This window comes from Falco rusticolus, chromosome 10 (genome assembly GCF_015220075.1).
Source record: "Falco rusticolus isolate bFalRus1 chromosome 10, bFalRus1.pri, whole genome shotgun sequence".
In the NCBI taxonomy this organism is placed as follows: domain Eukaryota; kingdom Metazoa; phylum Chordata; class Aves; order Falconiformes; family Falconidae; genus Falco; species Falco rusticolus.
This window is the reverse complement of record NC_051196.1, coordinates 601322-614622: the sequence shown is the minus strand read 5'-3', so window position 1 is coordinate 614622 and position 13301 is coordinate 601322. Positions and strand designations below refer to the sequence as shown.

The following is a 13301-nucleotide window of genomic DNA, read 5'->3' as shown; positions in this document are numbered from 1 at the left end:
CCAGACTCCGCTAAAAACAGCCTGTCAGAAACATCTGGTTCCAGTTGTGGGTACTCTGAGAACTCTGCCACGTGTGCTGCTGCTGAGCCCCATCATCCAACAGGGTTTTTAGGGCTGAATAACTAAGAGGTGAAACAGAGGCATCGTTTAAGTGTCATTTAGCATCACAGTTTGAAGAATACTAATACAGTTTTAACTACACTTCCTTACAGTAGCCATGAGTCTGCCTGAATGTTCTCAGTGCCACAGGCTCCATTTTAATATTGGACTTCTGTACACATATATCCATTAGCTGAAAAACAAGTCCACTGCACTCCTGGATTCATTATCACAGCGAGCACAGTCCTAAGAGACTCTCTCTTAGGCAGAAAGAAATAAGAAAGTAAAGTGTTATCGAAAAAGCCCAAGAACAACAGAAGTATTTGCACAAGTACTAGGGCACATGCCCTGGTAACACATCAGATTTCCTTCTCTTCTCCCATTACTCTTCATTAAAGCTTTTCCTCAAACTCAGGACTGGAGAACACATGCTGGGAGTACCAGTGGCTTTCAGAGCAAAGGGCAGACTAAAATGGAACCAGAGATACCTCGACACCCTGAAGAGGACTCAGATCTCCGCTGTTGTTATAACAGAGCCTAAGAAAACCACTTAAAGGTGAGGTTCCACTGTGCAAGGCATCATCTTTGCAGATTGCAAGAACTGATACCCTAAAAACTGTGTAAACGACAGTGCATTTCTGTGAGGCCCAAGAGTCAAATTTGTATCGGCAGAACTAGAAATAGACACTACATCTCCCAGGTCCCGCTCCAAGGGCCAAGTGTCTATACCAAAGGGATTTCTGGAGTTGCCTGTTTAGCTATAAGCAATAGGTAAGGCCTAGTTTTTTTAATGCTTTGATGTGAGCTGTTCCACAATGCTGCAGCAATACTAGAAATATGAATAGAAAGAAGGCTGTGGGGACTTTTTTCCCCCCGTTTGTAAAATCTTATCTGGTGTATCAAAGAAGAAATTGGAAACCACTCAAAACCCCTGTAGAGAAAGAAAGTAATTATAAAACTAAGGATGCAGTGTGTGCACTCTGCTGACTATGACACAGTATTATTAGAAAACATTATTAAAAAAATAGATCAGACTTGAAGCCATATGTGCTAGTCGACAGACAGACATCGTTAATGGCTGCATCTGTGTAACTACAGGGCTACTCCAGCAGCTCGATTCTGCAAGCTTTACCCAGGCAAGCCATTTTTCACACCAGCACCTCTGGGCAGCGTTTTGGCCCAAGCAGGGGACAGAAGAAAGTTGTTTATGTACACACAAACACAGCTGAGGTTCCCCCCGGTCTGTGCACTCAAGCATTAGGTGGCAATAAACCTCACGTGCACCAAGCCCATACATTAGTGACAGATGCAGCAGGAGAACACAGAGGCCGTTTTTTTAAACAGGTTTCCTTACTGGACTCTGGCTAGATTATGCTGAAGCTCAAAGAATGACCAAGTGTGAGCCATGCAACACCACTCTGTGCATTAAGCAATAGCTCCATCTTACTGGAAGAACTCGTGGTCTGAGATAGTGCTTGTGTGCAAGAGGTGGCTGAGCCCGGCATGTGCAGAATCGCTCGAGCCGTTCATTTCTCCATCCTTTCCCTGCTTGGAGGCACTGAGCCGGAAGAGGCTGGAGCAACGCAGGGCAAGTTCCAAAGCATCCAGCCAGCATCGGCCTGTGAAAACAAAATGAATTATTTAAGCACAGGAGAGTAAATAAGACAATTCATGCACTGCTTCTCAAAAGCTTCTGGCCTGGGAGTAAAGCTCATTATAATTCAGGAAATGACTGTGTAAAATAATCTATTTCTCATATATAATACCTAGGTCATCTTGCCAGAAATGGCATGCTTTCATGGCTGCACGAGTGATATACTTCCGCACGGGTAATACAGCGGGAAGCTCACCCCAACTCCCCCTTCCCTAACAGCATCTCTTCCACTCATCTCCCACAACCTGTTCACATCCCCTTTTGCCCCCTTCTGATTTTGTTCAGCATGCAGGAAACACGTACAAGTGCTGCGGTGCTTTCAAACCACCTAGCAGCTTATCTCTGCAAGTAATACATCCCAAAACCACGTTCAGCATTTGGCGTTTCCACCACACACACACGCTACCCAACAGGAGGGAGATACGGAGGCACTGCACTAACAGGAGAGGCCCCTGCCTTAGCATGGGATCACTGAACTACAAGCTGGCTCAGGGGTCCCACACAGCGCGTAGGGCTGCAATAACAATCACTCCAAACAAGAGTCAGGATGATCAATACTTGCCAGAGTGATTAAGACTAGAGGGAGCTGCTTGTCGGGCTGATTATTTTTCCTCTTTCTATGTATATTTTTCCCTTTTCTCCATTCCTTCTCCCTGCTTCACCCATCAGATAATCTGGATGGAATCTCAGTTTTTCTTATCTTGCCACAAAAAAATCTTTACCTGAAGGGTCTACTTTGCAAATCCCAGAAGCTATACGCATGGCACAGAGAAAAGACAAACTGCAGTTCCTATGCACAGCCTCACCGGATTTCTTTAAGGCCTCTGTAAGTCCCACAGGCAGGTAGCAAATAAGAAGCATGGGAAACCAAACCGACCCTTGGCCCTTTTTGCAATGATCCATACAAGACTACAAAGCTGTGTGTTAGTGTTAAAGCCTAACCACTGCAATGCTGGAGTCACTGTATTGGAAGCACCTGAAAATAGTCTGCTTCTGTAGAGCAGTCATTAATGAGGCCAAGACACCTGCAAATTGGCTGAACATTCAAGAATTGAAGTATCATGGGAGTTATCCTCTAATTTCAAGCATGTAAAACGCAGCTCTTCATTACACTCCTCAGAATATATTTTGCAATAATTAGAAGTGTGCTTGAGAGGCAGTGAAGAAAAAAAAAGATTTTGCTCTGGCAATGGCAAGTGCTACAAACAGGTTTTCCCTGGACCACTTTCATTCCTAGGTCCCATTCGGGAAATCTTTCCATTACTTTCAATTCTATCACACACTTAGCATCAAGCACATGCATAAATCTCACGGGGATCCTGCTGTTCTCTTGGGACAGAATTCCCATCAACTTCAATATGACCGAAATTTGGCTCTGTAAGATGATCAATGAGAGTTAAAAAAAAAAATCCAGATCATATGTACATAAAGAAATGTTTATAAATTTGAGTAGCTTTCAGTGCTTGCTTTGATACAAAGCTGCAAGCAGTAAAACAGAGAGAGAAAAAATACCAGAGCTTTGAAGAATTGCACTTGAACGCTGAGCCACAAACACCACAGAGCTCAGTCATTTACTCTAATTTCATCCCATAAATTTGTTCAGCGCCAGCTTATGGGTTAACAATAAAACCCACACATAATGGTTAATAAAAGATTAGGAAGGTTGAAGCCTGTTGGAATTGATTTCACCTATTTTGTATTTAGGAAATATTCTTGCATTAAGGCTTTACACGCGGAGATTTATTCCCCTCTCGCCATGTGGAGGATTTGCATGGATAACCTGTTAGAGTTGGTGGCTGCACTAAGCACAAATCCGCTTCCTCCTACGTATCCCTTCTCCCCCAAAATCCAAGATGGAAACCTGTTTCAGGCTGTTCCACACAAGGGAGCACACCCCTGCTGAGGCTCACCTCCTCCGGCTCTCTCTTTACCTTTGCTTTTCTATTCCAGTTCTGCAGAGGGAGGACTGCAGGATCTGACATCTGGAAACGCTGCGTATGTCAAGGTACTTTTATATTCAGTGGGCTTGTAGAATCAGGTGCTTTGATAGGCAGCTTGATTTGCAGCAGCAGGAGCACTCTGGAGCGGGAAGGGAGGTCAGCTCCTCAGCGTCCTCAGCACTCGTGTTGTGTGAAAGACATTTTCTTACGATGGTTACAGCAATTCGCTGGCTATGTTTACACTTTCTAACAAGGGAGACAAGGGTGACCCCAAAGTCTCCCTCAGCCGTCTCCCTTCCTGTGCCCCTGCAGTACACCCCTCCCTGGTGCCAGCAGCTCTCCCCTCCCAGCACTCACTGGCACTAACGTGGGCTTACAGGCTTGGTCAGACCCTTGGGGTCCACCACATTACCAGAGGAAATTTCTACGTAACATATCTAGGCTTTTTATCTTTTTATATAACTCACTGGAAGGTGTTCAGAGTAACTTGAATCTTTTTTGAAACCTTATTCAAGAAGTCTAAATTAAAAAAAAAAAAAATTAAATATTACTTTTATCTATTCCAAGGCAGAGGCATAAAACTCGCTGTACGTTAGTAGTCAGCATTACTTCTCTCCCACAGAACACAGAAATGGCATCAGTGTTTTCATTTCTAACAGAAACTGAATTCAAGGGATGCACAGCATCCCCAAGCTAAGAAATGGGCCTTCAGCCATCAGGTGGTGCTGTGAATCCGAACAAGTGCGTGCCACAAAACCAGACATAAAGTATGGGATTTCCTCTGGGAATGAAAAGGTTACATTCTGTCCAAGTCAATGGCGTGTTAATTGCAGCATAACACCGTAAAATTATACGCTCTCAATTTCAGGGATTGCACACAAGATAAACCTGTTTCCTTCCTAAAGGCCTCAATAAAATGTTTTTACGTTTGAGTGATCTTGCTATTGAGTGATACTCTTTATTGTGAAAATGATACAAAAATGCTAGAATTTGGATTACTTAATTGCTTACTCAACAAGTCTACTCACTCCCTCAGGAACTGCAGAAGGGGAAAAAAGTGTGTGGTCACATAATTAAAGGCTGTCATCTATAGTCATGGTAGTCTGCATGCAGGCTTCATGGTTACCTTAATTCTCACATTTTCTAATTTTGTGTGGTTGACTGAAGTCAGGGGTTTTTGTATGCAAGGTAATTAGATCAGAGAAGGATGCAAAATGTGGGTTCCTTCAGACAGGCATGGCAGCCTGGTTTGACGCATATAAAGGCAGCAAAAAAGAGCTGTGAAGGAGTTACAACGGTATTCTTTTAGAAGGTTTGAGGTTTTTCAAGCTGCAATGTAAAATACCGCAATCAATTATCCGTTATAATTTCCCACGAATTGTAGCTTAAAACAAGCACATGTTTAAATTCTGAAGGAAAACCCAAGAGCATATTGTCAGCTTATGGAAGAATCTCTCCATATGCTTTTAAGCTCTTCTTATATCAAATGATCTATTACTCTGTTGACCACAATGATCACTTCTGGACAATTTCTGCAGAGATCACGCTGTCTCTAAACCACCTGCATTACCTGTGGGAGAGTTGGATAGAGAATGTCTGAAGAGAGATGTATGAGAGGAGGATGGAGAATGTCTGATCTGGCAGGAGATGAGAGAACAGCTGAGTATTGTGAAGGAAAGTAAGAAAGATAAACAAGGTTTTATCTAGTAGTCAAAAGGTGTTTGCACGCTTGTAGTGATACATGGCTATGTAACTGCATGAATAGTTTCTGCCCTGAGCCTGGCGGTACATACAGCTGGAATTTGTATCCGTGCTCAGAGATATAAATATAAATATGAGCTTCTCTGTACAATAAAGTGTCTCTGGTTGCACCACAACCTGAGTCCATGCCTTCGTATGCCACAATTACCCCCTTCTGCTTGGGAGCTGTGAACTAAGTGTTCCTTTTCAAATGTTATATCTGAGCTTGACCCTTTCTTCATTGTATTTAGTATCTTGTCACTGACTTCCAAGGGACAGCCCACAGAGTAAGCTCTGGCTCTTACCTGGGCTGTTGAGGGAGGGTGAAAGATGGAGAGAGTAAAATAGTCCTTCTCTGGAGACATTCAAAACCCGCCTTTTATCCAAGCCAACAGAATTCTCACTGAGGATAGTAACAGAGAGAAGTGACACCCCACCCCAGAAGGTCCCCAACTCAGATGTGAAGTCAAGTCCAGCTAGGTCGCTCGTACTGGCAGCTGACACAAGGAGGAGGTTTCACATCACCCATCTTTTGGCACCTGAACTGGCCAGGTGGGTGTGTTGCCCAGCCACCTTTGGCTCTCCCCAGCAACAGTGAGGAAAGAGTGAGACTCTTGGACAAAGCTGTTCCTGAAGCACCAAAAGCAGATGTCCTACCGGAGTGCTAGTGCTAGCACTAGCTCTCTTTTGTAGCAGCAGCCTCTCCTCTTGCACTGATCATTGGTTTCAATATCCATTCCCTACATCACTTTAACAAATGATGATCACAGCATTTGGCATGTCACTGACGGCCTGGGAAAGTGGGATGTCAGCAGAACACATCTGCACATCATTCAGCTTCGCTCAATTAAAAATAAAAGAAAAAAAAAAAAAAAGAAAAAGAAATGGAGGTGTCTTCCCTCAGTAGGCCTGTAACCCTTTTCTTCTGTTTTATGTGTTTACAATAAAATGACAACAGTCATCAGCAACAATTTGAAAAAGTAAACTCTTTGAAAAGTCAGTTAAACACAGCTGGGTTCCAAAGTTCCTTCCCTCTTCAAAGGTTTGGGAAAGAAAAAGCTACTAAAGGATGTGTGTTGCCTCAATTTCGTAAAAACAAAGCCAAACATGCATCCCACACTTTTTGAAACCTTCTGTATGCTTTCTCCAGGTCTTCTGACTCAGCAGGCTGGAAAAGCACCTTGTGGTCCTTTGAGACGACTCCTGCAGTACAGCTGTGCAAACGGGAATCACTATGGGTCCCTGTAGGATGCTTCCTGGGTCTGCACGTACTGCTGGCACCATGAGGAAACCTGGAGGCTGCAAGGCTGAACAGGAGCAGGCATGCACTCGCACCAACTTTTTTTTTCACAGAACTACTAAAACCAAGTGATGAAAACCACTTCTCCTCCCCCTTGGCAAAAAAAACCCCAAAACAACTGAAGATTGCCTATGCTGCTAACCTAGGTTCAGTTCAAGGAATAACTTGAGACCGTCATAGTCTTCAGATCCAAATTACAACAATATCACACAGAATTGTATTTGCATTGAACAACAGTATTGAAAACATCCAAGCTATTCAGCTTCGAAATTCTTTACCCACCTAGGACAACTCATAATTTGATGTGCCAAGTCTATCTGCCACATCTTGCAACAGCTGATCCTAGAGGAGTAGCCAGTGTTCTCTCAGGACTCACCAATAACAAAAATCTGCTCAAGATGGAATCACATTGTTGCACACCAAAATCTCAGTCTGGGACTATACTTTTTTTTCCATTGCATTCCTGTAGCTACAGAAGGTCTGGAATGAATCTCTTGTCAATTAAGACTTCAAAAGCCTCATACCTAGTAACCATACATTCCTCCAGACAGGCATCACTAAGGGAATATTATTCTTCTTGAATTATTAAAGTCATCCAGCTTTTGGCCTCGTGCCTCACACTTGCAAGATAGATGCTTTTAAAAATCAGCCTGAAGTAGACTGTCACCTGGAAACGATGAATATTGCTCAAGTGCACACAAATCACGAATGATGAAGAAGAGGCTGATTTGGTTCAGTCAGTGAACATGAAGGTCATCATATTCAGCTGACTGCTTATTTTGATGTACAATGCATAATTTTTTACAATTTGGCTGTCAGGATGCAAGGATGCAATCTCTCAGTTAGCTGCAGGTACAGTTTATGCACTGAGCTAAATGAAGTCTGGTTGCAAATGCCTGGATTTTAAACTGCTGTGAAAGGTCTAAGAAATATGAAGGGCAGACATAAAGCTGAGAAGGTAAATTCTAATTTTCCCAGTACTGCCAGGATCCATTGATACATTTCATTGTGAACTTGGTATCAAATTGCAATCTTCCTCCTGGTTCACTGCTTCTGTGTGCGACCCTTATTTCAGTAATCTAATTTCCTCCCTAGATCAGGGCATCAATTCTGGGGGAAGGGCCAGTGCCTAACAATGAAATAACAACACTGTAAGCCAGGCCGTCAGGATTTCCACACAACTCCATCCACACCAGGCAACAGAGACTACCCAAAGCATGCCTGGAGGAGAGGACAGACACAGGGAACAAAATGTAAGTGTGGTTTAGAGTTCCACTGTTAAGCCTTCACCACTTGGTAATCTGCCACTTTGAATTTCTCTAGCAACCCCTTCGGTGGCACTGCCCGTGGCAAGGTGGAGATCCGCACTACGAGATTTAAGCAGGCGACTCAAAATGCTTAGGAGGTCTGGAGCACTGGTTTGAAATCCCAGGGGCAGCTCTGGAACGGTCCAGTCAGGAAGCTTGGGACAGGTTTAAACTACTAATTCTAAGCCACGAATCAGCACAAACCCGAAATGCATATACAGTCACTGGTTTGGAAAAAGCAATTTTCTTTTCCGAAACTGCCAAGAAAGAAAGACCCTGTGCCTGTACATGTTGAGCCTGTAGGCTGACGTGACCTTCCACGTGTCTTTAAAACACATCATAAAGCAGACTGCTACTGTGGTCTCTGAGTGTGAAATCTCCTGTAGCTTGGCAGCGGTTCTGCAGGCTGTCCAGAAGTCAGGACCTTAAATCCTGCCAACAGTCTGTCACAGATGGTACAGCAGAGGGGGAGAAAGACATTCTGAAATGTTGAGAGAAGAAGTAGGACATGTAGCTGCTGATCATGATATAGCTGCCCGGATAGCAGAACTGTACATCTAACATACGCTGCAACTCAATATTCCCCAGTAAGTCAGAGGCCTCTATGAATTAACGTTAAATTTGCCAAATGCTCTGTGGTTCATTTTCCACTAACACGGGAAGAAGATGGTCAGGACACCTCCTCAGAGATGCTGTAGATTCACACCATATTGCATCTACGGAGGAGATGTGAACATACTACAAATATACGCTAACATTATGCTAGGGAACAGATTCCACCTGCCCCAGTTGTGTCAGCGAGCTTAGGCTCATTCTGCCTTCAGCTCCTGCCTCTCTTCACCAGAACTGCATCCTGTATGTTTGTTCAGTGCGTTAAAGAAACCAAACAAACTCAGGTACACCTTCTTGGAGACACCTCTTTACAACAGGTAAAGCTATGTAACAGTCTACAGCCATTTCAGTAGTGTCTTCTGAGCTTAAAATCAAATTGTATTAATTGCAAAGTACAAGCCTTAATTTGCTGCAGTTTATACAGATTTCTTTAAATGTAACAGTTTCTATTCCTTGTGTCCTTGGCTGCATATGTTTTATACCACCTACTGACGTTAATAATGTTCCTAAGTCACTCACCTCTGAGTGTGACACCATGTGTTTGGCCATTTGTCAGCCTGTCTACACCGCTCAGTGGAGCAGATACCCCCAAAACTGCCCCCACAAAGGCTAACGAACCAAAGCAGCATGGCACAGTCGCGATGCCAGGACAGCTCTGGTGTTTGGGAGGGAGGCTGTCCTGGATGTATCAGCTGTTTCTCTCTCTTGCCTGCTGATTCACATCCTTCCCTTCCTGCACAAGGCACAGCCACTTCTCACAGCTCACTGACCTCAGCTGTGAAGTCAAATACTCTCATTCAGCTGAAAATTACACCACTTTTCATGCTAGCATTTCTGGTGCAATACTGTATCACATTTTTTTGTGAAGTCCACTGCTAAATGGACACATCCCAAAGCTTCACTTCATGCTGGCTTCCACGTCACCTCCTCAGACTGTGAGGATCTACCAGGCACAATGTGAGTGCTCCAAACCTGTGCAGGTGGCTCCAGGGCATCACTAGTGCTATTCAAGAGCACATATTATTTCACCCTTAATCAAAGACCTAGTTATTTTCTACATACGTGTTTATGACATTTGATTGACAGGTATCACAGTTCCTCCTCCTTCCCTTGATCACATTAGCTTTCCATCTAACCTGAAGACCCTACTATAGAGAACCAGCACAGTACAGGAAAATCATACTAAATCCTAAACTAACTCTACTTCGATCTGTCTGGCCTCTGCATGCTCTCCAAGAATCTTGGCCAATATCTTGGCTTTAAAATATGTTTCAGTAACTCACTATTTTAAGCTTTTATGACACCAGAGACACGTAGTAATTCACTGGGCACAAAGCTTCCCGCAGGCATTTAAATATTGAAAATTCTCATGTCCCAGATATGGTCCCTTTTGTGCTTTTTCAGCAGGCGTTGTGTGACCCAGACAGAGAGATTACAGCTAGAAAAGTCTCACCTCTGATGATGTCTTGGGAGCTACTGCTAGCTTGGGAGCCTTTATGGGCAAGGTTCCTTAGAACAAATCTAAAGCTATTCTACTCAACCTAACGTACGGCAGTCGTTGTAAAAGAGAAGGTGGAAGTTCAGCCACAGCTCTCTTTACCAGGCTGGCTTTAAGGTTTGATCATTAGGTCTCCACCAGAATGAAAGTTTTCATTTAGAAGGTAGCTGAAATGCCAGGAAAAAAAAAAGTACTTTATGAGACAGCAGTTTCTCTTGAGTATATACAATGACCACATTGGTCCCTTTGCACACTTTCTAATTAAGTTAATGGAAAGACAAGTTACATGGGTCCCTAAAAAAAATAATAATTTAGAACATACGGATTGACAGACAGTAGTTGAAGCTATTTGGTGCCTAAGAACTCTGTGGGACTGTTTCATACATCTATTCTGTGGGATATCTGTACATTCAGGATTTGAAATGCCTGTAACTTAGCAGCTCTACCCCAACAGCACTTTTTATCTCCAAGAGACTATTGTATCAAACTATCCTTTTCTAGACAGGTGGTAATCAGAGCCGGCTTGGAATCCTGTATTTCATTACACAAATAAGCTGTAATGTTCCATAAGCTATGAAAGCATAACACTGAAAGAAACAGACGTGCTTCTACGGCTCTACAAGTTCCACTTATCTTCATATCATTTCACTACACTGGCATCTGCAAGCAGCTTTGAGTGTCCAAATGGTATCCCTCCCTATCAACAGCCCTCTTTGCACAGTACTAGGAAGAAAAGCACACCCAGCCTGTAACGAAAGAAGGTTTCCTCCTACTCTGAGTGCCATGTCAAATGTGCACTTGACATTGTCCCATTTCCAGCCTTCAGGAAAACCTAAAACTTAACCTCTGGATCAAAAGGACACCACTTTCAAAGCCCACTGTGCTCCATAAAAAAAATCCTTGTGTCCTTGAAAGTTACTCTAGATGAGACCCAAAGGAGCACATGGGCTACATGAACACCCTTGGTGAGGTAGGTGAAAAATATCCATAAAATGAACAGCCTGGGTTAATTCACTATGGAAAAAAAATATAAAATTACACCGAAGGTCAAATGGAATGAGTTTTAATCTTCTTATCTACTTATAAATCACTGATTTTTTAGGTCCACTAAAGTAATTTGTGGAGATTTTCACATAGCAAGCTGGCATGCCCATTATGTATTGACCTAAATTTACCTTCCATAATTTTGTGAATTCCCAGAATGGTATTTTACATGTGGAGTCACCAGCATCTGGGCCTGCTGTACTGTAAACCATGGTACAGCAAGTCGATAGGAAAATTCTGGTGGTTGAGAGAGATCTATCAACAGTTCTTCAGTATTACTGTATTATTTTCCTCCAACAGATCGCTACCTAGCATAAGACATAGGCAGATAACCCACTGAAGTCTCTGCTGAACTGAGGAAACAGTTAAGCCCTTCTCTCATCCCAATTTTGGGATCAACTCCGTTCATCCTTTAGTATACTATATACATACTGACTTAAGTGTTTTTTCCCCAGCTACAAGCCTAAGTCCTTCTTGCACACACATGCCCAGAAAGGTGGCCGTTCACTGAGGAATGCGAACTGTGCCTGTAGTATGCTTGACCTATTCCGACCATTGCTAATGAACGGCATCTCAAGCTGGGTGAGCAGCCACTTTTTCCTTCACATGCCTTTCTGTTTGCATCAACCTATTTTCTTAACTAGCACAGGGTATGCAATCCGGAGAAGGCAAACAAAGACCAAAACTTACCATCCGATTCAGAGGCTGCTCTGAAAATCAGGTAGCTGCTGGGAAGAGGCTGAGTGATCGAACCAACATTTTCTCCCTTTGGGCCCTGGAAATGCACCCAGACAAAAAGATGTAAGGCACAGAAGATGCAATGGCCTGTTCAGCGTCGTTCTACCCTTCCTGGGCAGAGTGTGTATGTTTGTGATAGGAGAGAAGGAAGGAGCAGATGGAGTAATTTATAGACTCATCAGTAATCATGATATTGCTGCTGCAACTCCAAAGCAGTAATGAACTCTGACGTAAATGGGGCTTGGTCTAACCAATGCTCAGTCCAAAACCTACTCTGTTTTATTCAGATCTTCAGGAATGGAAGAATCTCATTTCTGTTGCTTGGGACAAAAACAGTCAAATATTTTCTATTGGCCATCTTTGTGCAACACCTGAACAGAATGTCCCACACAACACGCACCGAGTCTGTCTGCAGCCTGGCAGTGTGGCAGAACCCACACCTTGCGCTGTGAGTGCCTCTAGCAGAGAGGCAATGACAGCTTTTCTGGAAGGAAACAAAGGGGAAACTCCATCCTGCAAACCTGTCTGTGGGAAAGGAGGAGACAGGGAAAACCACAGACTCGGGACCAAATGTCTCCCAGCATGGACACATGCTGCTGGGATGCAGCCCCCTTCACCTGTACGTCCAGACCCTTTGAGAACATTATGTTGTGGTGCCTGGGGTAACGGCCCCTTCAGGCTTTAACAAAAGTAGGCTTTGCTTGTTTATGTTGCCTTTGGTTTAAGAGCCGTAGCAAAAAAAAGATTACAGTGTCTGGTAAACATCCTGCCACAATCCGTTCAGCACAACCCTCCAGAAATGACTGCCAGGGAGGTAGAGTCCATCTTGGATTAGGCACTGCTTTGAGCAGAACCACAGGCTCCCACCTTGATCTCCTCCCTGTTTTTCCCTCTTTCGAGCTCCAGAAGCTGCTAAAAAAGGCAGTTCCTGTACCCAGTGAGCAGAGCTTCATACTCCCATTGTATGGGCTTCATGCCACAACCTGGCTGAAATAAATAGGAGTCACTCCTCCTCCGTTGCATTTCCAAAGTGACCCAGCCTCCTTCAGCTCCTCCTCTTCCTCACTTTGTAACAAACATGAAAGCAGATCCTTTCTCAAATACGCAGACATCATGACAGAAATAAATGCAGAGCAGAAAATGTCACCAATACTCACAGAACCACTATGCCAACTGCAGGGTGGAACTGGGAGTCTGCTCAAATAAATATTTCCCTGAGTTTCTTGAGAATAGCACACAATGCTGAAAATCTGTAGACGTATTTTTGCAGTTTGAGTATGCCTCTCCTCCCTTACACGGGCCTTTGCAGTATTCCATTCTGCTCCCTGCAAGAAGGTCTTCTCCCTAGCGTTAGCTGGTGAGCAAGTAA

General features: G+C 43.6%; 1 protein-coding gene across 3 annotated transcripts in view; it reads right to left on the bottom strand.

The window, feature by feature from the left end:
• OSBPL5 (oxysterol binding protein like 5) overlaps window positions 1-13301 on the bottom strand; it is a 184237-nt gene that overhangs the window by 28740 nt on the left and 142196 nt on the right. For all 3 annotated transcript variants that reach the window (XM_037402494.1, XM_037402496.1, XM_037402497.1), the window contains 2 exons: window positions 11885-11969; window positions 1547-1718 (listed from right to left, as the gene is read on the bottom strand). In XM_037402494.1, coding sequence (XP_037258391.1) covers window positions 1547-1718; window positions 11885-11969 — 257 coding nt within the window. The remainder of the gene's footprint in view (window positions 1-1546; window positions 1719-11884; window positions 11970-13301) is intronic.